The following is a 26894-nucleotide window of genomic DNA, read 5'->3' as shown; positions in this document are numbered from 1 at the left end:
CTAGGGTTAATATTTGAGAATTTTCTTTTTCTTAACGCCTCCTTCCTAACTAAACCTAAGAATCCTTTTTGTTTCACTCGAAGCCTTTCCAATATCCTTTTCAAGGGTAACACAGCCAACTTACAGAAACCCTGTTCTATGCAATAAGTTTAACACCCCTTTTCTTACAAGGTATTGGCGAGAAATTCGGATGATCTCTATTTGACGAATGAGCGATAAATATGGTAACCTTGTCTTAACCGAACCGCACGTTAGAAAAAAGGAAAAAAGTTGAAACGGAATAAGTAAGAAGGAAACAGAAAGGGGAGGGGGAATGAAAGGAAAACAAGTATAAAATATATAATTACAGATAAGAGAGAGTAAGTATACGAAGTAGAGAGATTTCTCTTCTCACCCAACCTGTTCTATAATAAATAAACCTGTTCTATAATTCTCTAAGTATTTAAAATATAAGGACACACATCATATGTGGGGGGGGGGGGGAGAGGGAAGTCACTAAAAATTATATAGAAATTAAAGGAAGGTAAAAAGTACTACTTCGTATGGTTACAACAAAGCCTCGCGATGATAAGAGAGGAAAGAAAACAGAGAGAGCTTGTTTGAGTTCATTCCACAGGTGTTTGGACGCATTATTACGTCCTTGATCGTAAAGTGGTTAAGGGCTCGTGAAAAACCTCTGACTTAGGGACCTGAATATGATAATAATTATTTCTCTTCGATAATAAATGACTGTTGGTGCATCGGAAGATAATTTTATTCGGCATTATTCTTTTTGCATATAAGAAATACAGGTCGAAAACAAGAAACTATAAAGACACTCTCAGGCACTGTTTCCTTTATCTGGCAAGTCCTCAATGTTTTGGCCGCTTTTCTTAACTTTCTTCTTGGCTCTCAAACTGTTAAGAAAAGCCTGGGCTTTCTCCGAGGCCAGTATATCCACGGTGTTCACGGGTTGGTCTGTTCCGCCTACAGTTGATTTCTTGAGGGGGCTTTTGAAAGCAAACGATATGCCGAACATCTTATTGCGCAGCGAATCTTCCGAATCGTCGTTACCTTCAGTCTTCGTCTCGGGTTCTTTCGCTGGCTTCTTCTCACCAGTTTTGACGTTCAAAGCCAAAGACGAGAATATGGCGTCGTTGCCGGCTTTGAGCTTGCGGATCATCTTTTCTTTCTCGATCTCGTGTTCGTCTTTGCCTTTCTTCAGGGCCTCCAGGAAACGGGCTTCTTTCGCCGAAGCCTTGGCCGTCAGCGCCACGCATGCCATGAGTTTTGCTTTCCTTTTGGCTCGGTGCCGGTCTAGGAAGGCGCATTCTCTCCGGAGGGACTGCATCTCCAGGGCTGGGTGGAACTCTTCTCCTGGCACCTCCTTGCGGTTCTCTCGCAGCTTGCCGAGGAACATTTCCAGTTCGTCCAGGGTCGGGCCGGGGTCCTGGACTTCTTCATATTCGATGCGTTCTCTCTCTTCCGGGATCGAGATATCTTCCCTGGGCTTGGATTTCTTACTAGTGGTCTTTGTTTTGGACGTATTTTTCTTCGTCATCTTTCTTTTGGCACGTTTCGGTTCGTCATCATCATCATCATCATCGTCATCGCCAAGGAAAAGCTGGAGCAGGTCTAGATCAAGGCCATTCTCCCTACACATTGATATCACATTCTTCTTGAGTATCTCGTAGGAATCGCTGTCGGATCCTTCAGATTCTGTTGGATCTTTCCTTTTCCTTCTAGGAAGTACTTTTTCGGGTTCAGACTCGGAGCCGACAGCCTTGTGCCTTACCAGGCGTTTCGAGTGCTTACGTGGTTCTGATTCCGATTCTGAAACAGATTTGCGTCTGGCCAGGTGTTTCGAGTGTCTACGCGTTACTCCCGGGTCTGATTCAGACTCTGAAGCATGTCTTTTAACTTTCCTCTTGTGCTTGACGTCTTCGATGTCGGATCCTGACGCAACAAGCTGGTGACGACGTCTTCGATGTTTCCGCCTCAGCTCAGGCTCAGAAGAACTCGTTGAAACACTACCCCTCTGTTTCATCATCGCCGTCTTCTTCCTTTTGACCTTCGTGGTTGCCGAATCTGATTCAGACCCCGACGATGACTTTTTGAACCTGTCAGCTGTTTTCTTCTTCCTTAGGGCACGCCTCTTGCAGAGTTCGGCGTTCCGGGTGTACTCGGTGCTCTGTCTCCTCAGATCCCCGTCTGATTCCGAAGCTGAACGAGATGGCGGATCAGTTGCCTGCCTCTTCCTCGCCCTAGATTTCCTTTTTTCGGTTTTATCCTCTTCGCTGCTATCTGAGTCGTGGGAACGCTCCCTGACACGGTCACGTTTGCGTGATGGTCTTGTACGACTACCTCCCGGATGTCGTTCTCCTGCAGCCGAACCATCTCGTGAACCGGGATGGGATTCATTCCTTGTGCTTTTCTGATTCCTGGTTGGTGGATCCACGGGATTGGAGTCTTTCACGTCCATGTCCTCCTTCTTGGAGCGGCTGTGTTTTTCCTCGTGCGGTACATCCTCCTTGCTTTTTCCCAGGTCATCGGTTCTGGTGTCGACAACCACCGCGTCGGGTCTCTGTTTTGTTGCAGGGATGACGTCACGCGATACGACGTTGCCCGGTAAGTTTTCTTTCTCCTGGCTCCGCCTATCGCGCGCGCGCCTGAATCTGGAACCGGAAGTGAAGTACAGTTTCCTGCCGCCGACGTACACGTCATCGCCCGCAGGTCTACGTATGGATATCCTGCTCTGGGCTTGACCAGTGCCGGACGACGCCGTGGCGGCTCCTTGGAGGACTTTCAGTTTCCTTTGGCGTCTCAGTCGCTCCGTTTCTTCCGACCTGTCTGTTTTTTTCCGCCTGACGTCCCTCAACTGCTCCAGGAAGATCTCCATGGCGGTCAGATCACTGGACTCGCGAGCGACGTTCCCGCCGTCGGGGGACTCGCGACTGCTCTTCCTCTTCTTCTTCGAGTCTGGATCGAAGCATTCCTTATGCTGCTGCTGCTGCATCGCGATCGATCCGGATTTGGGGTTGGGATTGTCTATCACGTCGGATATTATCTGCATCTGGCGTTTGACCAACGTCTTCATTCGGCGTTTCTCGATCCTCTCGTCACCGCTGTTGGCGGCTTTTGACTTCTCCGTCTCTTTCAGGAGAAGGTGTCTGTCGCGCCTAGACAGCCTGGATGTGTAATCGTCATCCCTGCCTCCGTGGCCGGAAAACCTACGACGTCTAGGTGGCGACGATCTCGTGCCATCAGTACGATCTAGTGAACGACTTTTTTTGCCGAACCCGATGCTGCTCCTTGATGGATCATCCCTCGATGACCTGCGATGATCTCTGCTCCGATCTCTAGATGATCTTCGACGATCCCTACTCCGACCTCTCGATGACCTCCGGTGATCCCAGCTCCGGTGTCTTGACGGCCTACGGCGATCCCGACTCCTGTCTCTTGATGGCCGACGACGATCCTTCGAGTGCCTGTGACGAGGACTTCCCGATCGCCTATCGTACCGAGTTCTGGATCGGCGATGGCCGTTATCATCGCTGCTGTTTCGCCTCCTGGACTGTTCCCTCATTTTCTCGGTGATGCAGTCGATGCAGAATTCCTCGTCCGCCTTCTTCTCCTCCTCCTCCTCCTCCTCCTTCCGTCGTCGGTGATCCTTATCGTTTTCGACACTTCGATGTCGACGCTTCCGGTCGGCGGAATCGTTTCTGCTCCGGGAAGACGTCCGATGACCACTCGACTTCGACGTTTCTGGCTTCCTGTCTTCGTGTCGCGCTCGACTCTCGTTGTCACAGGGTTTCTTCGACTGGGGTTGTTTCTCGACGGGTGTTACCGGCTTATCATGTTCCTCCACATCCTTCAGCACCGGGGCGGTGTCCACCTTCAGCTTCTCGGCGAACGTTCTTTGCAGGGCGAGACTTTGGCGCTTGGCCTCGGCCTGAATCTCTGCCAGGCGTTTGTTGAACTCCTCGAGGACTTTGCTGACGTCCGGTGCGGGACCGGACGCCGTCTGTAGGCCGTCTTTCGGGTCGGTCGTCCGGAAATCTCCGGTAGTGTCCGGTTCCGGGGTTAGTTCACCTTCCTCTTTGTCCACGGCGGTCTTTCCGGCGGGTTCTCGACCCGACCGAACGACGACGTTCCCGTTGTCGGGCGCCTCTTTGCCACCATCGATTTGGCTCCCGACAACTTTCATCAGTTCCGTCTCGACGTCCGAGTAGAGATTGATGTCGTCGTCGTCGTCGTTTGCGTTGACTTCTATGTACGACCCGTCGCCCTCGTCCGCCACGCAGGTGTCGTAAGCAGCCACCTGATCCTCGAACATGTCTATCTGACCCTGATCCGAACTGAGAGCGCGGGTCGCGTCTACGACGTACTTGACTTCGCTGTCACCTCCTTCTTCCGGTATCTGGGCGGCATCCATGACGGTCAGGATCTTAGACGCAGGCGCACACACACACACACACGCAAACTGCAGATGGAAGAATCTTCAGACGAAACTCAGCAGCGGATGGTTATTTACCGTGTCCCGAATCGGTTGGTCACGACGCCATTGCGTCTTGAGTCCTCGCATCCGCTTTCGTGTGGCGTCGGAGATCCAATTCTGCTGTCGAAGTTATAAAGTTGTCGATCTGGAAGTAGAACAAAGCAATAATTAGAGTCGTTTGAATTTCGGGTACAGGTTGTCAGGGCCGACCGTGGGGGCAGGTGCGAAGGATGCGGCCACGCTGGGCTGCTATATTTTAGGGCCGCAAACAGTAGCGTATTCACAGGGAGGGGGGCTTAGCGGGCTATAACCCAGGACGGCAAATTCAGAAATTAATAATCCTCAATCAATCCGCATCTGCTTAGACAGCTAGGAGCTATTCAAGTATTACGTAAGCAGATTTTCAGCCATTTTTGACCCCCTCCCTCACTGTCAGCAAAATTTCGTCAGCAGCTTAGAATATTTAATATCTTCTAAAAGGGGTGGTTGATGACGTAAGCAATCTTCAAACATCCTCCCCACTTGTCATCAAAAGTCAGCAAATCCGAAACCCCCCCCCCCCCTCGATACTGACGTAATACTTGAATGACCCCTTAGGGAGCGGCCAAAAAGTAACCTGGAGAGGTGGTAATCACGTGAGTAAGCAAAAAAGTGACTTGAAGTGACTTGCGAATGACCAAAAAATTACCTACAGAACGAAGGACCGGGTCAGTGAATAACCTAGAGTGTGTGCGAGCAAGTCAATGACCAAAAAGAGTGACCCAGAGAATGCGAAAGTATGTGAATGATAAAAAGAGTGGCCTAGATATTTGGAAAGCATTTGGAGTAAATGATCAACTAGAGGGTGCGAATGTCCGCGATCCAAAGGGTGACCCATACTGCAAGGAACCCATGTCAGTGAGCAACCAAAAGAGTGACTTGGAGCAGTATCCCGCAGCCCAGTACCGGGCCCTGATATCACTCATACTGAGCCGCGAGTGGCTGGCTGGTTTCCTTTTCTCCTACCCATTTTCTGTTATTAGCGTGCTTGAACCGGGCTTTCCAAGTACAAAATTAAATGAAACCGGGCCTCGGGCTTTCAGAGGTTGAGAACTATTGACCTAGAGCGTGTGTAAGTATATGAGTGGCCAAAAAACAATGAACAATGTGCAAGCATGTGAGTCACTAAAGCAGTGTGGAAGCATGCCAATGACTTGTGTGTGTTACAAGGGAGTGACCAAAAGAGTGACTCGGAAACACAGGTGAACTTGCAGAAGTGGGGGGGGGGGGGCAAGGAAAGGGGGGGCACAACACCTTGTAATGTTGAAGGAGATTTTAAAAGGGAAATTTGCGCCCCCCTCTGATCCGGTGCCCCTACGGCCTCGGATGTATAAAAATGAGGGTCATGCCCCCCCCCCCCATAAGAGCAGGGCTGAAGGGCTCCAGCCCAGGGGTAAGGAACGATTATTATTTTTTCACGCTATAAATTTACTACAGAGAGGCCTTGAAAAGTTTGGCCTGGGAGGCCCACCAAAGACCCCAGCCTCAGGGGCCCCTCTGCTGCAGAAAGTGGGAGCCATGGTGATGGCCATTTTAAAGCATGGGACTGCTCGGGTATAGCTCGAAAGCCTCAAGTGCAAAGAAGGTCTCCTATGCAGAACCGCCCTTGGGGGGTGTGCGACAGGTGCGGTTGCACCGGGCCCCGCCCACACTTTATAAGACCCCGCACTCACGGTAAATTATTGGAAGCTTTCACCAAGTCTTAAATTATTTCTTCCATTAATTCTTAATTTCCATCAATTGCGGAAATATTAATTTCATTAATTCTTAATTTTCTTGAATTCAGGAATTTCCCCCCACCCCCGGAAGTACTGAATTTTTATGAATTCTGGATTTGTTTCTTTCATTACTTTTAGAAATATTTTTTCCATTAGTTTTGAATTTTCGTAAATTCTGCTATTATATTCCTTCCATTAACTCGGAATTTTCATCAATTCTAGATTTTCTTTCTTCCATTAATTCTAGATTTTCTTTCTTCCATTAATTCTAAATTTTCTTTCTCCCATTAATTCTATATTTTCTTTCTCCCATTAATTCTATATTTTATTTCTTCCATTAATTCTATATTTTCTTTCTTCCATTAATTCTATATTTTTCTTCCATTAATTCTATATTTTCTTTCTTCCATTAATTCTATATTTTCTTTCTTCCATTAATTCTAGATTTTCTTTTTTCCATTAATTCTACATTTTCTTTCTCCCATTAATTCTAGATTTTCTTTTTTTCATTAATTCTAGATTTTCTTTCTTCCATTAATTCTAGATTTTCTTTCTCCCATTAATTCTAGATTTTCTTTCTTCCATTAATTCTATATTTTCTTTCTTCCATTAATTCTATATTTTATTTCTTCCATTAGTTCTAGTTTTCTTTCTTCCATTACTTCTAAATTTTCTTTCTCCCATTAATTCTACATTTTCTTTCTCCCATTAATTCTATATTTTCCTTCTTCCATTAATTCTATATTTCCTTCTTCCATTAATTCTATATTTTCTTTCTTCCATTAATTCTAGATTTTCTTTCTTCCATTAATTCTATATTTTCTTTCTTCCATTAATTCTATATTTTCTTTCTTCCATTAATTCTAAATTTTCTTTCTCCCATTAATTCTATATTTTCTTTCTTCCATTAATTCTATATTTTGTTTCTTCCATTAATTCTATATTTTCTTTCTCCATTAATTCTAGATTTTCTTTCTTCCATTAATTCTATATTTTGTTTCTTCCATTAATTCTATATTTTCTTTCTCCATTAATTCTAGATTTTCTTTCTTCCATTAATTCTAGATTTTCTTTCTTCCATTAGTTCTAGATTTTCTTTCTCCCATTAATTCTAAATTTTATTTCTTCCATTAATTCTATATTTTATTTCTTCCATTAATTCTAGATTTTTTTCCCATTAATTCTAAATTTTCTTTCTTCCATTAATTCTATGTTTTCTTTCTTCCATTAATTCTATATTTTCTTTTTTCCATTAATTCTAAATTTTCTTTCTCCCATTAATTCTATATTTTCTTTCTTCCATTAATTCTATGTTTTCTTTCTTCCATTAATTCTATATTTTCTTTCTTCCATTAGTTCTAGATTTTCTTTCTTCCATTAATTCTAGATTTTCTTTTTTCCATTAATTCTAAATTTTCTTTCTCCCATTAATTCTATATTTTCTTTCTTCCATTAATTCTATATTTTCTTTCTTCCATTAATTCTATATTTTGTTTCTTCCATTAATTCTAGATTTTCTTTCTCCAATTAATTCTAAATTTTATTTCTTCCATTAATTCTACATTTTCTTTCTTCCTTTAATTCTAGATTTCCTTTCTCCCATTAATTCTATATTTTCTTTCTTCCATTAATTCTATATTTTGTTTCTTCCATTAATTCTATATTTTCTTTCTTCCATTAATTCTAGATTTTCTTTCTCCCATTAATTCTGAATTTTATTTCTTCCATTAATTCTACATTTTCTTTCTTCCATTAATTCTAGATTTTCTTTTTTCCATTAATTCTAAATTTTCTTTCTCCCATTAATTCTATATTTTCTTTCTCCCATTAATTCTAAATTTTCTTTCTTCCATTAATTCTATATTTTCTTTCTTCCATTAATTCTAGATTTTCTTTTTTCCATTAATTCTAAATTTTCTTTCTCCCATTAATTCTAAATTTTATTTCTTCCATTAATTCTATATTTTCTTTCTTCCATTAATTCTAGATTTTCTTTTTTCCATTAATTCTAAATTTTCTTTCTCCCATTAATTCTATATTTTCTTTCTTCCATTAATTCTATATTTTATTTCTTCCATTAGTTCTAGATTTTCTTTCTTCCATTAATTCTAGATTTTCTTTTTTCCATTAATTCTAAATTTTCTTTCTCCCATTAATTCTATATTTTCTTTCTTCCATTAATTCCATATTTTCTTTCTTCCATTAATTCTAGATTTTCTTTCTCCCATTAATTCTAAATTTTATTTCTTCCATTAATTCTACATTTTCTTTCTTCCATTAAGTCTAGATTTTCTTTCTTCCATTAATTCTAGATTTTCTTTTTTCCATTAATTCTAAATTTTCTTTCTCCCATTAATTCTATATTTTCTTTCTTCCATTAATTCTAGATTTTCTTTTTTCCATTAATTCTAAATTTTCTTTCTCCCATTAATTCTATATTTTCTTTCTCCCATTAATTCTAAATTTTATTTCTTCCATTAATTCTATATTTTCTTTCTTCCATTAATTCTATATTTTATTTCTCCCATTAATTCTAAATTTTATTTCTTCCATTAATTCTATATTTTCTTTCTTCCATTAATTCTAGATTTTCTTTTTTCCATTAATTCTAAATTTTCTTTCTCCCATTAATTATATATTTTCTTTCTCCCATTAATTCTAAATTTTATTTCTTCCATTTATTCTATATTTTCTTTCTTCCATTAATTCTAAATTTTCTTTCTCCCATTAATTCTATATTTTCTTTCTTCCATTAATTCTATATTTTATTTCTCCCATTAATTCTAAATTTTATTTCTTCCATTAATTCTATATTTTCTTTCTCCCATTAATTCTAAATTTTATTTCTTCCATTTATTCTATATTTTCTTTCTTCCATTAATTCTAAATTTTATTTCTTCCATTAATTCTAAATTTTCTTTCTCCCATTAATTCTATATTTTCTTTCTCCCATTAATTCTATATTTTCTTTCTTCCATTAATTCTATATTTTATTTCTCCCATTAATTCTAAATTTTATTTCTTCCATTAATTCTATATTTTCTTTCTTCCATTAATTCTAAATTTTGATCAATTCCGGAATTATTTCTTTCGTTTGTTATGAATTTTCATTCTCACTGGAAAAATTATCCCCGCTATCCCCGCAAAATATATAAAATCTGGGCAAAGGGGGTCCAAAAATGTTTACATTTTTGTTGTCCCAAAATTGTTGAGACGAACTTGTCACCACAATTTTTTTTTGCACCGTGCCCCGCGTGTAGTAAGGGCGGGACCTGCTCCTATGATAATGAGACTTCCAGAAAAATCGCTTTCACGGAGTGCCCCCCCCCCCCTTCCCAAGATGCTGTTAATAAGACCGGCCCTGATATAAATCACCTCTGCTAATAAGATCTAGTACTGTGATTTTTTCAGAAGTATGTAAATTATTAAGGGCTGGTACTTCCACACGGCTGTGGGGGCCCCATGACCTCCCACATTCTGGAGCAGGGACATTTGGTGGGCCCAAGACCAAACTTTTCACGGGCTCCTGTTAATAGTGAATTTATAACTTGAAAAAAAAAAAAATGATGAGAATCGTCCCGAGGCCCCAAAGCTGGAGCCCTACCCTTGTAGAGGCCATGGGACTCGCATGATTTTTTCGGCCCCAAAATGTGAGTAGCATCTATTCATTGACTAACGAAACATATTAGACCTTGACATGACATGAATGTCGCTCTCCACTTGTTAATACGAGATATACAGAAGACTGGATGTTGTGAAGATATTTATTATTTGAGATGTTAATTTTTTAAGGAAGGAAAAAAACTCATCTCTGCCTCTACCGGGAGTCGAACCCGGGTCCCTCGATTGCCGGACGAGTGCTCTGACCACTAAGCTACAGAGGAGATAGAGATTTTCCTTCGCTAGAGCGTATATATGCCGAACGGAACCGTGCAATGGACGGTGAAACCGATCAGCTAATAGCTCACGAACGACGAGCCACCAGAGGGCTATATATATGACATGAATGTCGCTCTCCACTTGTTAATACGAGATATACAGAAGACTGGATGTTGTGAAGATATTTATTATTTGAGATGTTAATTTTTTAAGGAAGGAAAAAACTCATCTCTGCCTCTACCGGGAGTCGAACCCGGGCAATCGAGGGACCCGGGTTCGACTCCCGGTAGAGGCAGAGATGAGTTTTTTTCCTTCCTTAAAAAATTAACATCTCAAATAATAAATATCTTCACAACATCCAGTCTTCTGTATATCTCGTATTAACAAGTGGAGAGCGACATTCATGTCATATATATAGCCCTCTGGTGGCTCGTCGTTCGTGAGCTATTAGCTGATCGGTTTCACCGTCCATTGCACGGTTCCGTTCGGCATATATACGCTCTAGCGAAGGAAAATCTCTATCTCCTCTGTAGCTTAGTGGTCAGAGCACTCGTCCGGCAATCGAGGGACCCGGGTTCGACTCCCGGTAGAGGCAGAGATGAGTTTTTTTCCTTCCTTAAAAAATTAACATCTCAAATAATAAATATCTTCACAACATCCAGTCTTCTGTATATCTCGTATATTAGACCTTAATTACAGGGGTCCGAAAAATTTAGCTTTTCCCGGGGGGGGGGGGTCTATATGTCAGGCCCTGGCCTCAGAACCAATTTGCGGGGGCTACATGATGCTGTGTATACTGTCCTATCTGTAGTTGAGTATAATACGATTTCAAAGCATGAAATACTCATACAAATGGAGAAAAAACCACAATGTTATATCTATTCTTATACACAAATAATAGCGCTTGGAGGAAATCGTTTTTTCCCCGCTAAATTGCATTAGATACTAAAAATTTTCAAATGAGATCTTCTCGGTAATATAGTCTAACTATCTGCAACATTATTTGGCATTTAAAATTAATTCGAAATTTAAGAGAGGCCACCGAAATTCAGAGAATTCTCATAGAAAAGCATTAGGCACTTGCAATGTTTGTACTGAATGAATGGAAAACGCGATAAATGTCAGGAAAAGGCAACCCGGAATCATTAAATCTTTGCCGCGTTGCCATCTCCACTAGATAATACCTCCATGATTCTGACCAATAAAACTAGGCTGACCATATTTCCTTGAGAGAAATACGGGAAATTGAGATTCGAAATACGGGACATCGCCAATTATCGCCTAAAATGACGCTAAAACCGAACAAAGTTGCCAAATATTGTTGAAATTACGGAAAAATCACAATGGCGGGAAATGAAGCATTACTGCAAATTGCAGTGCATTAAAATGAATTCCACGAAAAAAAAAAAACCGTTCACCAAGACAAATGTGGGAGATTAATATTCTCATTTATAGTTGTAATTATAATAATATAATTTAGGAGTTGAAAAATAATTTCAATCTTTGACTTCAATAAAAAACAAAAATTCAAGAATACGGGAAAAACCAGGACACTTTTGCCAAAAAGTCGGGACAGCCAAAAAAACAGAAAATACCGGGACTGTCCCGGGAAATACGGGACGTATGGTCACCCTAAATAAAACCAACCACAACACAATAATTTTTCCAAAGTCTAAAACAGAACCACTGAAAAAACAAGCAAAAACAGGAAAAAATTCTGCAAATTGCGACGGCTATCTGTGAATGCGTGGGGGAAAACGCTCATATCAATGAAGAAATATATGTTTCAAAATGGAAAAAAGAAAAATATCCCCAGAAGAAATGAAAAATAATTCCGGAAACCTGAAAAAGAAGAACAAAAATGCGAAATTTCCGAAACGTACGCGCATTTCAAGCGCTTCAAATCAAAAAGGAGGATGGTTGGTAACCCTAATTTATAGATTGCTGAATTGCTGCGTTGGTGCTACCATCTAGAATCGAAATTAAAGACGACTCAAGTTCAGGTCCAGGAAGCAGAAATTTTTGTTCACGGGAAGATCTCATAAACTAAACTGGATCGCAAGCTCAGTTATTTTTTCTAAACAAAAAGGGAGCGTTCAAAACAAAGACTCAGGCAAGAAGCAGACGACAAGTTAATTAGGAAGCTCCCAATTGATAATGAGTGTTAAATTTAATTACACTGTTTATACTGCCACCTATTGTCACAATCAAAGACTACTTTTGTGGTGATTTTAAGTTCCCGTCAAAGAAATGTCGTTCAGATTAGTTCCTTGCGAGCCTAGCCCACAAACTGAACGGCATTGCCAGTTCAGTTATTTTTTTCTGAATGCAAGGAGCTAAAATAAAGACCCTCGAAAAAGCAGACGACAGGTCAATTTGGTTAATTTATTGAAGATGAGCTCTTTTTCTAACTATACTGTCAGTGCTGCTGCCTATTATCACAATAACAGACTACTCCTGCGGTGATTTTCGGTTCCGTTCAAAGAGGTCTCGTTCAGATCAGTTCCCTGGAAGCAGAGCTCACGAACTGAACTGGATCGCAAGTTCAGTTAATTTATCTGAACATAAGGAGGTATTCGAAACGAATGCACCTAGAAAAAGCAGACGACAGATGAAAAGGGAGTTTAAACTGTTTATTTATTATACCTTTTGTGCTGCCATCTAACATCAAAATTAAAAAAGACTCATTTGGTGATGATAAAATATCTTTCTTTTTTAGAATTCGTAATACGATGTTGAACATACGTATAATTTATCAAAATGAAAACAATAAAAAAAAATTATATTTAAACTATACTATTATTTTTTACATAATTATATGATAAAAATAATAATTATAATTATTATTTACTTTATTCTAAATTTTCAGTAAATGAATAACAGTGGACATGCACCCCCTGCCCCACTCTCCTCCTAGGAGGAAAGAGGCTGACGGGACTCCTGCCTTGTGTATTCTTATTTTTATGTATAAAGCCGGCTTTTCCTAGGAATAGGTTTTTTGCGCCGCGTGAACCGAATTAGACTATTTCGCGCCGACAGAAACGTGTTACATAATCACGCTACGCGTTTGTGTTTTCCTAGCGAGGCGCATCAGATCAGGGCGGCTATATTACAGTATATGGCTTTGGCATCAGCTACTCTGTCACCTGCATGCTTCGGTTCGAAGGGAAATAGAACACATAAGAGTGAAGAGAATATCGGCAAAACCGCGGCGCACGACGCATTTGACTCCTGCAGAAGCAGTCGGCCAATCACGCCCGACGTAAAGCGCTGTCGTTAGGCGTATTGCGCTCTGTAGGAAACAGTCAGGCTGCATTTCTTACTGGTGAGTGGACGGCGTGTCACGCTGGGCGAATCACGTTGCGCGCGGCACAGGAAACCTGCTCCTAGGAAAACCCGGCTTAACATTACAAAGTAGCCTTATAGGGTGAGATGCATTTATGGTTATGCCACCTATGGACACGGCCGTAACTAGGTAAGTGCAACAGGTGCACCCACACAGGACCCACTTGGAAGGGGGAGGGGCATCAATGGGCCAGAAAGGGCCAAAATTCAAATTCTTATACAGGGCATAGACATGGCCCCCACAAGGGGGATGCTGACAGGGCCCGGGACGATTCTCATAATTTTTTTGTCTTTTCACGCCATAAATATTCACCATAAAGGGGCCCGTGGAAAGTCCGGTCTGGAGGCCCGTCGGGCCGGATGTGGGGATCATGGGCATAGGAACGGCTAGCTACGGTCCAGCCTATGGGCTACAAACAAATTTTCTCAACCTGCTCTACAGTCTTCTACTAATTCTTCTTCATCGGTCTTATTTTGTTGAGCCCTCAATTCTCAAATTTGCTACTGTTGGTCATAGCTCGGCCCCTCCCCCTCATAAGCCCCCTTCTGTCTCTAAGTCACTCTTTTGGAAACTCATATTTTTTGCATTCTTTCTTGGTCACTCTTTTGGCCGCATACTGGCCCTCCCTTCGTTCTCTAGGTCACAACCCCCATGCATACGCACTCTCTACGTCACCCTTTTTCAGTCACCCACTGATGTCCATCACCCTCCGGGTCACTCTTTTCATCGCATGTCATCCGCATGTTTGCGCACAGTTATGGACGCTCACATGCCTTGCAAACTCTCTAGCTCACACTTTTGATCACCCATCCTTGCTTTCTAGGTCACTCTTTCACTCACGTGGGTTAAAATAAGTCATTTCACACTTTTTTGGTCATTCACTGCCTGTTAACTTGCTCTATAGGCCACTCTTTTGTTCACTCACGTGCTTGCAAACTGTTCTGGTCACTCGGTGACTAGTAACTTTACTCTCTAGGTCACTCTTTTGTTCACTCCCCTGCTTGTAAACTATTTTTGTTGCTCAGTGCTCTGTTACTTTGCTCTCTAGGTCACTTTTGATCACTCATATGCCTGCACACTGTTTTGCTCGCTCAGTGACGGGTGACCTCACTCGCTAAGCCATTCTTTTGGTCATTAACGTGTGCTTGCAAAATGTTTTGGTCATTCAGTGGCCGGTTACTTTGCTCTCTAGTTCATTCTTTCGTTCACTCACGCGCCTGAAAACTGCTTTTGATCGCTCAGTGACCTTGCTCTCTAGGTCACTCTTTTGTTCATTTACTCATGTGCTTGCCATGGCCCTCAGAAGGGGTGGGCTGACAAGGCTCCAGCCCCGGGGCCCGGGACAATTTTCACAAATTTTTTGCTTTTTCAAGCAATAAATTCATCATAAAGGGGCCCCCGTGAAAGTCTTGTCGGGGGGTCCGCAAAAGATCCCAGCCTAGGGGCCCTGCTTCAGGATGTGGGGACCATGGTGCTTGCACACTGTTTTTGTTGCTCAGTGCTCTGTTACTTTGCTCCATAGGTCACTCTTTTATTCACTCACGTGCTTGCATACTGTTTTTCTCACTCACTGACTACTTTGCTCTCTAGTTCATTCCTTTGTTCACTCACGTGTCTGAAAACTTTTTTTGGTCGCTCAGCGACCTGTTACCTTGCTCTCTAGGTCACTCTTTTGTTCGTTCACTCATGTGCTTGCAAAATGTTTTGGTCGTTCAGTGACCTAGCTCTCTAGGTCACTATTTTGTTCACTCATGTGCTTGCACACTGTTTTTGTTGCTCAGTGCTCTGTTACTTTGCTCCAAAGGTCACTCTTTTATTCACTCACGTGCTTGCATACTGTTTTTCTCACTCACTGACTACTTTGCTCTCTAGTTCATTCCTTTGTTCACTCACGTGTCTGAAAACTTTTTTTGGTCGCTCAGCGACCTGTTACCTTGCTCTCTAGGTCACTCTTTTGTTCGTTCACTCATGTGCTTGCAAAATGTTTTGGTCGTTCAGTGACCTCGCTCTCTAGGTCACTGTTTTGTTCACTCTTGTGCTTGCACACTGTTTTTGTTGCTCAGTGCTCTGTTACTTTGCTCCATAGGTCACTCTTTTGTTCACTCAGGTGCTTGCATACTCTTTTGCTCGCTCACTGGACTAGTTACTTTGCTCTCTAGTTCATTCTTTCGTTCCCTCATGTGCCTGGAAACTGCTTTTGGTTGCTCAGCGACCTTGCTCTCTAGGTCACTCTTTTGTTCACTCATGTGCTTGCACACTGTTTTGGTAACTTATTCAAGGTCACTTACTGACCTAGTCTCTCTCCCGCTCTGTAAGCAGAGGCGGATTTTGTGTATTGCCCAAGTTATTTGTCAAGCTATCTCTAAGCACTGCGTAACATTTTACTATGTTAGCAATTTGTGAAGGGCATGACATTAATTTAATAAAGAGAGTAAACGAGACTGTTTTGGTCACTCACTGTCCTGTTATCTTGCTGTGGATGTCACTCCATTATTCACCTACGTGCTTGCAAACTGTTTTGGCCAAAAATGTCTTCCCCGATGAAACTTGAATTTTTATTATTAACTGAAATCAAGGATTAATGTTATTTTTCCCCGATTAATAAATTGTACCCATGGGTGGCCAACTTTTCTTGATTCGAGGGCCGACACAATGGTCAGCTGCAGCGGTGCGGGACCGCAATGTCCGGCGCATAAGCCACACGTAAGGAAATTTACCCGGGGAAATTCGTAGATTTGTATACGCCATGAGTCTCAAAGGTGGCCACCTTTTCTCTATTCCAACGGTCTGCGGTTTACGGAAAATTCACCGCCATGCAATTCACCGCTAGGAAAATTCACCGACAACAGTTCGATGCGAGGGAGTGAGTGATTGAGTTACTGAGTGAGTGAGTGAGTGAGGGATTGAGTGAGTGAGTGAGTGAGTGAGGGATTGAGTGAGTGAGTGAGCTACTGAGTCCATGAGCGAGTAAGTGAGGGAGTGAATCAATAATTTGTGACACTACTAGGTTAAAATTAACTAATTCACTCACTCCCTCACTCACTTACTCACTAGGTCACTCATCACTCATTCAATTACTGGGTCACTTACTCACACATTCAATTACTGGGTCACTCACTCACTCACATACTCATTAGGTTACTCAGCAACTCAATCGCTCACTCCCATGCTAACTGACCCGCATCGAACTGTTGTCGGTGAATTGTTAGTCGGTGATTTTCCTAGCGATGAATTTTCCGGCGGTGAATTGTTGTCAGTGAATTGCTGGCGATGAATTTTCCGGACACGCAGGTCTGCACCTCAGGTCATCAAGGGCCGGACCACTCAGAGGAGGTATTATATATCTTCTCCAAGGCCCCCCCCCCCACTCTCAGATTGACCTCTGGTATATAAGCCGCATCTATAAAAGGGTGGACATCCTCAAGGTTTTTTCCGCCATGACCCATATTCTTTTGATTAACCACCTCGCGGACCAGCTGTTGGCCACCACGGCTGTGGTGATCGAGTGGTCACTGTAATAGACTCGCATGGGTTCGAACCCTGCCGCCCCCCCCTCCCCCCGTCGCAACGGGGAATGGTCGGTTGAAGTTGGGTTTTCTGTGATTTCCAACTTGAAGGCGCAAATGCGAGCCGATCTCCCCGTCAAAAAATGTCTCGCCACAGAGAGCAACAGGCCTACAAACAAGACAAATATTCAGTCACTACACATCATTCATTTTACTTCCGAGATATAGATGGCAGCACTAAAAAATCATACGCAAAGACTGTTAGGTGTACTCACTTCCGGCACGACTCCCTCGGTAGTAAATTGCCCATGGCGATGGGCCTGAGTTGTGCTCGGTTTGAAAAAAAAAAGCATTACACAGAAGCAAACTTAACGTTAGTTACACGCACATTCCAGCACGTACCCATTCGAGGATGATGTCACACTCCGCTATCCATACAAAGGTTTTTAACAGACGACTGATGCGAAGATATATTTTGGAAAGAGCCCTGAGGGCGTTCACACCCGGAAAGTGAAAGGACGTGGGTTCGATTCCCCGCAGGGGCAGTCGAATTTTCTCCTTTTCCGAAATACAGGGTGGGCAAAAAGTCCGTAGAAACTTTAAAAGTTCATAAAAACCGGGAAAATAATCGAAATAGAAAACGGTTTGCAAGGTCAGTATCGCTAGGAATGTTTTTAAGACAGGGAAAAAACTCAAAAAACAGCCGATAGGTGGCGCTGAAGTACGCAAGTCAAAGGATAGTGTATCGATCCGGTCCAACCAATATGTCGGAACTGAAAGATGCGATACGCCGAGAGGTGTCATGTATATACATCCGGACCTGTGCTGCACTCTGTCGTTGCCGGATTTGTGACTCGCGTGCAATGTGTTATCCCCTGTGCTGGTGCTCACGTGCTGCTTTAATTTGGAGGCATTCTGTTCGTTATTTGCGTATCTTTCCTTTGACTCGTGTACGCCAGTGCCACCTGTCGGCTGTTTTTTATTTCGGTTATTTTTTCGGTTTTTATGAATTTTTAAAGTTTCTACGGACTTTTTTGCCCACCCTGTATATCTCCGCATCAGCCAGCTGTTAAAAACCTTCGTATGTACCAATTCGTTATAAATTCCGCAGAGGAATATGGACGAGGTCTATGTGTGGTTTAGTAGTAACAGCTGTTGGTCACCCCCTGGATTATATGATAATCATGGCTGTAATATGGATATATTCAGCTTGTTTTGTGGAATTCGTTGCAATTCCCATCGATGCTTCATTTCCTGCCATTGGCGACTTTTCTGGAATTTTTAGCTATCTACTATTGGCAATACTATATTATAATCCAATAGTTGGCATCCCAATTTCTCCGTATTTTCCCCCGAGTAAATATGGTCAGTCCATGTGTTTGGGGATGTCTCATCAAAATCAGGCGCAGGCAGCGGCGTCAGAGCCAGCGGTGCTGTGGGTGCTCGAGCACCCAGTGTCATTTATCGCATGCGTCTGATCCATGCCCCCCTTCCCCCTCTCCCACTTCAAGCTGGGGCCCTAGGCTAGGACCTTTCACGGTCTCTCTATGGCAGAAGTGGGGGTGGGGGGGAGTTAGAGCTCGCTGTAGAGAGGTGTGATTTTACAAATCGCTTAAAAATTAGTCTGTCTTCAGTGACCATACTTCCCGCATTTTGTCCCGTATTATCCGTGACTGTCCCGTTTTCCTGTTTCTTCCCCGTCCCGACTTTTTTTCAAAAACGTCTCCGTTTTACCCGTTTTTTAGTCGAGGTTTGCTTGAATTTGTTATTATAATATAGAAATTCCGGAAATTTCAAGAATTATTGCATTTTGATTGGGGGTGGTGGTGGTAGGAGGTGATCACCCAGATCACCCCCCCCCTATAGATCTGCCCCCTGCTCTATAGTGAATTTATAGTGAGAAAAATAAGAATGAATGATATATATAAGAATCATCCTGGGCCACAGGGTCCGATTGATTCAAAATCGAAATTTTGATTCAGAAATCAAAATCCCCTTTATAAAGATCAAGAAAAAGCACCCACGAGTTTATAGAAAACACTTTTGACGCCCCTGGGCCCAGATCCAGGGATTAACCATCTCCCCTCCCGACAGCCGAATAATACGAGGAGGGAGGGGGTTGATTGAATCGTCCCGTGCAATACGGAACGATCCAAAAAAACGTACACAATGTGTCGCGCCCCTCCCGGCACATCGTCCTGGACCAAAAAACGGGCCACCCGAAGCGAAAGAAAGCAAAATATTTTTACACACGCACCCACATTTTTGAAACATTCGGTAAGGATTCGGGGCACCATATCCTGAAACCGAGTGCCCAGGTAGGGCTCTTAAGAGCATCATGGAGGAGGGGAGTCCAAGGGCCGCAACTAGGGGGGGGGGAAGCAGACGGGTCCGGTGCTCCTTGCTCTAGACCGGAGTGGGGGGGGTGTGGAAGCCGAATTCTCCCTTCAACTCAGGGGTTTCTTAACCTGTGAGTCACGTCAAACTTGGGTAACGTGGGCTTCCGAGAAGTACGGTTCCTCCATCGCGCCGGCGCGCTCTTTTCCCCCTATAAAGCCGGGTTTTCCCCATAGGAGCAGGTTTCTACAGCCCCCGACGTAAAGCGCTGGCGTGAGGCTTTTAGCCAGCACCTCCTAGAGATAGAATGCCTCCGCACTCTGCCTATAACGTCAGCAAGCAGTCCATTTTCCCTCAGAACATTCAGGGGAAAAAATTCCCTGCTTTCTATGCCCCACATCCAATCACTATGCGGTATTTGTAAGCCAATCAGGAAGATTCTACGCCAAAATGAGAAGAAACGAAATAGGATGATGTGTTTCAAAATGTGGCAAACTTGCTAGGTGGTCTGAATGACGTTTATGGCAATCAGTGCAGAGGCCTTCTATCTCTAGGAGGTGATGCACCAGCACTTTACGTCGGGGGCCTGTATCTCTAGGAAGTGGTGTTTTAGCGCTCTGTGGGAAAACAGTCGTGCCGCTTTTCTTATTGGCGAGAATTCACGTGGCACAGAAAACATGCTCCGAGGGAAACCCGGCTTTACACCGTCGCTTAGGGCAGAAATTATGTCAATGTTGAATGTCAGAAATTACGTCAACTACAGTATTATATGGCAGGCACTTTCGGGTATAAGATCCGGAAATTTCTATCCCCACATTCCGGGGGGGGGGGGAGGGTGGCTTAGCGGGCTATATCCCGTTTGGGGCAAATTCAGATGGGTGGAAAATTTGAGGAAAATGATTGGCCGAGAAAATTAGTAGAATATGGGTTAAGGGTGGCAAAATTTGTATAACCCTGAATAAATCCGCGTCTGCCGTGCAGTGTCCCGTCTTAACGCATGGGCTTGGCACGTACGGCCCGGGGTCCCCCTTTCCCCCAAGAGCAGAAGAGTCCTCATAAAAATGAGATCCAGTTAAAATTTTTCAGAGTGCTATTAGTTACGAACAAGCACTTTCAGCCAGGCAGGACCTCAAAAATATCAATTTGCCCAGGGGCCCTAAATGCTCTTATGATGGCCCAGGAGCCCTTTGTGCTCTTAAGATGGCCCTGCCGTCAAGACCTTAAGGGACAAGTGATAGACGGTAAGGGAGTAGTGGTCATTGAGTGTCCAAAAGAGTGACCTCAAGAAATTGCTAGCACGTGAGTGGGCAAAAGAGTGATCAGGAGCAGTGTTTCTCAACCGCCAGGCGGCGGCCTAGTACCGGGCCCTAACACTAGTCAGTGGGTCGTGAGTGATCGCCGTTTCATTTTTCCCCATTAATTTCTCGTTAGTTGTGTGTATGACCCGGGCCTTTCACTTACACAAAAGACATTTACCTTGAAACGGGCTTCCAAAGGTTGAGAACTGATCTACAGCATGTGCAAGCATGTGAATGATCAAAAGAATAAGCTAGAGAGTGTCTGAAAACATGTGAATGACCAAAAAAGTGATCTAGAGAGCGGGCAAGAATGTGAATGACTGAAAGAATGACCTAGAGCATGTGTAAACTTGTAAAAGATCAAAATAGTGACCTATAAAGCAAAGAACCTTGAGAAAAGAACATAAAGAACATTGAGTGACGAAAAGACCTACAGCACGTGCCAGTATGTTAGTGACGAAAACAGTGTGCAAGCATGTGAGTGACGAAAACAGTGTGCAAGCATGTGAGTGACGAAAACAGTGTGCAAGCATGTGAGTGACGAAAACAGTGTGCAAGCATGTGAGTGACGAAAACAGTGTGCAAGCATGTGAGTGACCAAAACAGTGTGCAAGAATGTGAGTGACCAAAACAGTGTGCAAGAATGTGAATGACTAAAAGAGTAACTTAGAGAGTATGTGAGCATGGGAGTTACTACAGCACGTGCAAATATGTTGGTGACCAAAACAGTGTGCAAGCATGTGAATGACTAAAAGAAAGAGTAACTTTGAGAGTATGTGAGCATGGGAGTTAACAAAAGAGTGACCTACAGCACGTGCAAACCTACAGCACGTGCATGCATGTTAGTGACCAAAACAGTGTGCAAGCATGTGAATGACTAAAAGAGTAACTTAGAGAATATGTGAGCATGGGAGTTAACAAAAGAGTGACCTACAGCATGAGCAAGCATGTGAGTGATCAAAACAATGGGCAAGCATGTGAGTGACCAAAACAGTGGGCAAGCAGGTGAGTAACGAAAACAGTGGGCAAGCAGGTGAGTGACGAAAACAGTGTGCAAGCATGTGAATGACTAGAAGAGTAACTTAGAGAGTGTGCGAGCACGGACGGGAGTGACAAAAATAATGACTTAGAACACGGGTATACGTGCATGCGGGGGGGGGGGGACCAAGTGGGTTATAGGACAGGTTGGCGAATTCGAGGAAATAGTAGTCATTAAAATTAGACTAGACCGGGAGAAGGGCGGCAAAATTCGTGCAGCCCGCAGGCGGAAAAAGCCATAAACGCGCCCCTGGACGTGACGTGAGAATTCATCATGTCACTGATGTGGTTCCACATCACGTCAGAATAGTGTGCGGACAAATTTAATCAACGCTGTCAACATTGTCTGATACGACTCTCAACATTATCACACTATGACGTATGAAACTGTCAGGTATTGGCCGCAACACCGTCAAATATGACTCTCGACATTGTCAGACATTAGTCATGACGTATGATATTAGTCAATATGAAGATTGACATGATGAACATGTCAAGATGACACTGACATGATGGACATGTCAAGATGACATTGACATGATGAACATGTCAAGATGAACATTGCAAGTTATACCTCACAACATTTGGCATACGGTACCGTCGGGGATTAGCCATTGCACTGTGTGAAGTATGACTTACAATATTACCAGCTGTTGTTCATAACATTATCAACTATGACATACCACACTGTCAGGTATTTGTCTAAACGCTGTCAAGCAGAGGCGCCGACATGAAGAAAACATTGGGGGGGGGGGGGGCTTGAAAGTTTCTAGTCGTCCCATGTATACGGGACTAAAGCGCGTACGCAAGAGAGGGAAGGTGCATTGTGCATTGCAAATTCATTAATTATTGGGGTGCTCAAATTTCCTAAACTTCTAGGCTGCGATGCCTACGCTGTCAAGTGTGACTTGATGGCGTTGTCGATTATCATTCACGAATATATCATGCGACATTGTTGACTACGACTGGCCGATATTCAAATTACTCTCGAGTATGTCTCGCGGCGTTGGCGATTATTACTCACGACAATGTCGAATATGCCTTACGACCTCGCCAGTTATTGCTCACAACATTGTCGATTGTGATGTATAACATTATCAGCATAGGCGCCGGAACCTAAGGGTGGTGCCATTTGAGCCCCTTTAATAAATTTTGTAACCCTCCTAATAAATTTCTGAAAAAAAACAATGCAATGAACCTTCCCTCTCCTGCGTAAGCGCTTGAGTCCCGTATATATACGGGACAACCAGCAACTTTCAGCCCCCCTCCAATGTTTTCTTCGTGTTAGCGCCTCTGATTGTCAGGTATTTTTAATCCTGTCAAATATGACTAACGGCACTGTTGGATATTATTATTCACGACAGTGTCTCAATACATCTTACGACATTGACATACGACACTGTCAGATATTAATACAGTCGGCGCTCGTTACAACGACCCCGTGTTATAGCTACTATTCCATTACAACGACCAGTAGTATGAGTAAATGTTTGCATAGAATGACTATCACGTATGTTTTACGTTCGATATAACGACCCCTCCCAATATAACGTCTGTTATCGACGGGACGAAGGGGTCGTTATACCGAGCGTCGACTGTATCACTGTCAAGTATGATTCTTGGCATCGTCAGATTACCCATTACGATTTCGAATATACGGTATTGCCGGTTATTGCTCAGAATATTATTGAATGTGACACACGACACGATCGGGTATTTGTCACATTCTGTCAAGTATGACTAACGGCAATGTCGGATGTTAAGAAAACAGATATTTTCTGGATTTTAAGCCGAGGTTAACTCGGAAAGAAAAGTCATCTGGTCTCCTCCAGGACACATCGCAGTATCGGATATTGCTCATGACAAAGTCAATATATCTCACGACATTGTCCATTATGACATACGACACTGTCAGATACTGATCACAGCAATGCCAATTATGACTGACGATATTGTCAGATATTTTCTCACGCCGAATACATCTTACGACATTGCCAACTATAACATATGACACTGGCAGATATTGGTCTCAGCAATGCCAAGTATGATTGATAGCATTCAAGGACGTTATTCATATTGTCGAATATGACATACGACACTGCCGGGTATTGATCAAAACATCGTCAAGTACGACTCACAGTATTGCCAGATGTTATTCCCGACACTTTCGAATATGTCTTACGACATTGCCAGTCGCTGCTCACAACAATTGTCGACCGTGTCATAACCACTGTTAGGTACTGCTCACAATACCTAACAGCGTACGAGTTACGACATTGCTGTTATTATTCACAACAACGACGAATAAGTGCAGTGGCATTGGCAGGTATATTGGTCGTAACATTTTAATGGGTGTTACATCTTTTACGACCTTGCCGGAAAAACACTGTCGAGTATATTTAACGGCATTTCCAGACAATTCGGTTGTAATTCGACACCCGAATGTAACTAGAATATTCTGAACTTCCAGAACTGAGAAATTTCTTCAGATATCAATCTCGATGAGTGACCATTTTTTTTACGCGTCTCGATCGCGGTATCGAGTTGAAATATGGTTGCCAAAATTCCCTTCGAAATTTAATTAAAACATGGAAACTCGAAGCCCTTTGTTTCGGCGTTAATGACCTCAACGATATTATTAACATGTATATGATAAAGAGACGCGAATGACATCTTACCTTTGTGATGTCCTGTTGGACGGAGTTAGGCCGACGTAGAAGCTATTCGTTTGCAACTGAGGCTTTCGATGGCTGGACTCAAGGCCGAGACTGATCAAAACGAGTCTGAGAGACGACGATGATGGCGTGATGCCAGGCCATCGCGCCAATGACATCAGACTAGGCATTTAAGCGGGAGGATTCGAAACTGACCCTATGCATTCGGCTCAACTGCCGGATAAAAAGGAATCATTCAGACCCGTTTTTTTTTAATTATTACTATCCGCATTCAGGTTCATGCTTTTAGAAAAACTTACCTGGATCTCTTGAAAAACCTTACTTCCTGATTCTATTCGAACCCAAGTTCATGCTTCGGATACAACTTGTTCGGATCAGGGGTTCATGCTTTAGAGGGAACTTGCCCGAATGGGGGTTCACGCTTTGGAGGAAACTTGTCCGAATGGAGGTTAACGCTTTAGAGGGAAATTGCCCGAATGGGGGTTCACGCTTTGGAGGAAACTTGCCTGAATGGGGGTTCACGCTTTGGAGGAAACTTGTCCGAATGGAGGTTCACGCTTTGGAGGAAACTTGCCCGAATGGGGGTTAACGCTTTGGAGGAAACTTGTCCGAATGGGGGTTCACGCTTTGGAGGAAACTTGTCCGAATTGTAGGTTAACGCTTTAGAGGGAAATTGCCCGAATGGGGGTTCACGCTTTGGGGGATACTTATCCGAATGGAGGTTAACGCTTTGGAGGAAACTTGTCCGAATGGGGGTTCACGCTTTGGAGGAAACTTGTCCGAATTGTAGGTTAACGCTTTAGAGGGAAATTGCCCGAATGGGGGTTCACGCTTTGGGGGATACTTATCCGAATGGAGGTTAACGCTTTGGAGGGAAATTGCCCGAATCGGGGTTCACGCTTTGGAGGAAACTTGCCCGAACATGGGGCGCACGCTTTTGGGCAAACTTTGCTGGATCAGGATTTTGGGAAAGCTCGTCTGAATCAGAGTTTATGCTTTGGAGGAAGCTTGTCCGAATCAGGGTCCATGATTTAGAGAAAACTTCGAATTAGAGTTTCATGATTTGGAGAAACTTTCCCGAATAAGAATGCATGCCATTGGGAAAGCGTGCCAAGTCAGGGTGCATGCTTTCGAGAAAATTGGCACTGATCAGGGCTTACACTTTGTATGCTTTGGGAGAAAACTTGTCTGAATCGGGTCCTTGATTTGGACAAAACTTGCCCGATCCGTGGTTCACAATTTGGAAAAAACTTCGAATCAGAGGTTCGGGATTTGAAAACTTTCTCGAATAAGAATTCGTGCTTTTGGGAAAACGTGACGAAATCAGGGCTGTTGGTTTTGGGCAAACTTTCTCGGATCAGAGTTCATACTTTGGAGAAAACTTGCCCGGATCAAGGTACATGCTTTTGGAAAAACTTGCTTAGATCTCCGGAGGAAACCTACTTCCTGGATTCCATTCGAATCCAATTTCACGGTTCGGATACAACTTCTCCGAATCCAAAGGTGCAGCGGGAGGAAGGGACTTGGGGGGGTCTGGTCCTCCCCCCCCCCGAAATGTGAGAAAATGACCGAAAAAAGGGAAAAAGATTGCCAAATCTATTGTTCTACCACTTTGGTCCTCCCTCCCCACGAAATGAAAGTGGTCCCCCGAACGAAATTTCTGGCTACGCCCCTGTCCGAATCAGAGATTCCTGCTCTGGAGAAGACTTGCCCGAATTTAGAGCCTCGCTCGCTTTAGAGAAAGCTTATTTGAATCAACGCTCCTGCTTTTGGGTAAACTTGCCAGAATCAGGGTTCATGCTCATGGGGGGGTGGGGGGGCTTCTCTAGATCTCTGGACAATACTTGAGAACCTAGGTTCATGCTTTGGTGAAAACTTGCCCTATTCTTATCTCAACCTGGATTTATACTTTGGAAGAAACTTGCTCCGATTCCATTCGAATCACGACAAACTTGCCAAAATCAGGGCGCGTGCTTCTGGGGAAATTTTTCTCGAATCAGGAGTTCAAGTTTTAGGGAAACATCCCCTAAAACTGTTTCCCGTTCGAGTGACTCACAATAAAGTAACTCAGGGGCAGCTCGAGAAAAATCTCTGGCTGTGTGGGATCTACTTTTGGCGCCCCCGACCATGTTTCTTTGATCAACAAAGCTTTTTTCCGCCCTTCCAATTCGGATTTAGCGGCCCCTTCTACAGCTGCACCTGTGTGGCCACACGGCCCAAGAGGGTCACTCCTCCCCCCCGCCCCGGAATAATTACCAAATAACGAATCAGAACATCTCTTAAACGGAATGGCAAAAAAAAAAAAAAAAGGGCGATACACATTGCAAATCGACTTACCCTGGTAAGAAAATCACATCTCTTTTGAGCGCGCACGTATTAGACGAGTAGTTTCCTTCGTTATTTTAACAGGCCTGCAACGAATGCAGCTTCTTTCTTACGCGTGAGAGCGATGCCTTCTCTCATATAAAACGTGTATACGTGGGTTTCGAACCCGGGATCCCCAGTTTTCTTGATTAACATACATATATACACACGCGCGCGCGTACAACCGAACTGTTTTTTTTTTTTTGCAAGAGCTTGT

The 26894-nt window shown here is 43.2% G+C and overlaps 1 protein-coding gene across 2 annotated transcripts; it reads right to left on the bottom strand.

The window, feature by feature from the left end:
* Nucleotides 1-739: 739 nt before the first annotated feature.
* On the bottom strand, nt 740-26894 carry LOC149067764 (uncharacterized). 2 transcript variants are annotated; one of them, XM_089252084.1, is made up of 2 exons: nt 26651-26894; nt 740-4622 (listed from the first exon to the last, which is right to left on the bottom strand). In XM_089252084.1, the coding sequence occupies exon 2, from the start codon at nt 4412-4414 to the stop codon at nt 821-823; it is 3594 nt and encodes a 1197-aa protein (XP_089108210.1). In that variant the 5' UTR covers nt 4415-4622; nt 26651-26894; the 3' UTR covers nt 740-820. The 2 variants fall into 2 exon arrangements, with proteins under 2 accessions (XP_089108210.1, XP_089108211.1); XM_089252085.1 differs by lacking the exon at nt 26651-26894 and adding an exon at nt 24317-24439.

This window comes from Pholcus phalangioides, unplaced genomic scaffold (assembly GCF_987345545.1).
Source record: "Pholcus phalangioides strain wild (caught in Gottingen) unplaced genomic scaffold, Ppha-v1.0 ptg000028l_1, whole genome shotgun sequence".
NCBI classification, from domain to species: domain Eukaryota; kingdom Metazoa; phylum Arthropoda; class Arachnida; order Araneae; family Pholcidae; genus Pholcus; species Pholcus phalangioides.
This window is presented reverse-complemented; position numbering and strand designations above follow the sequence as displayed.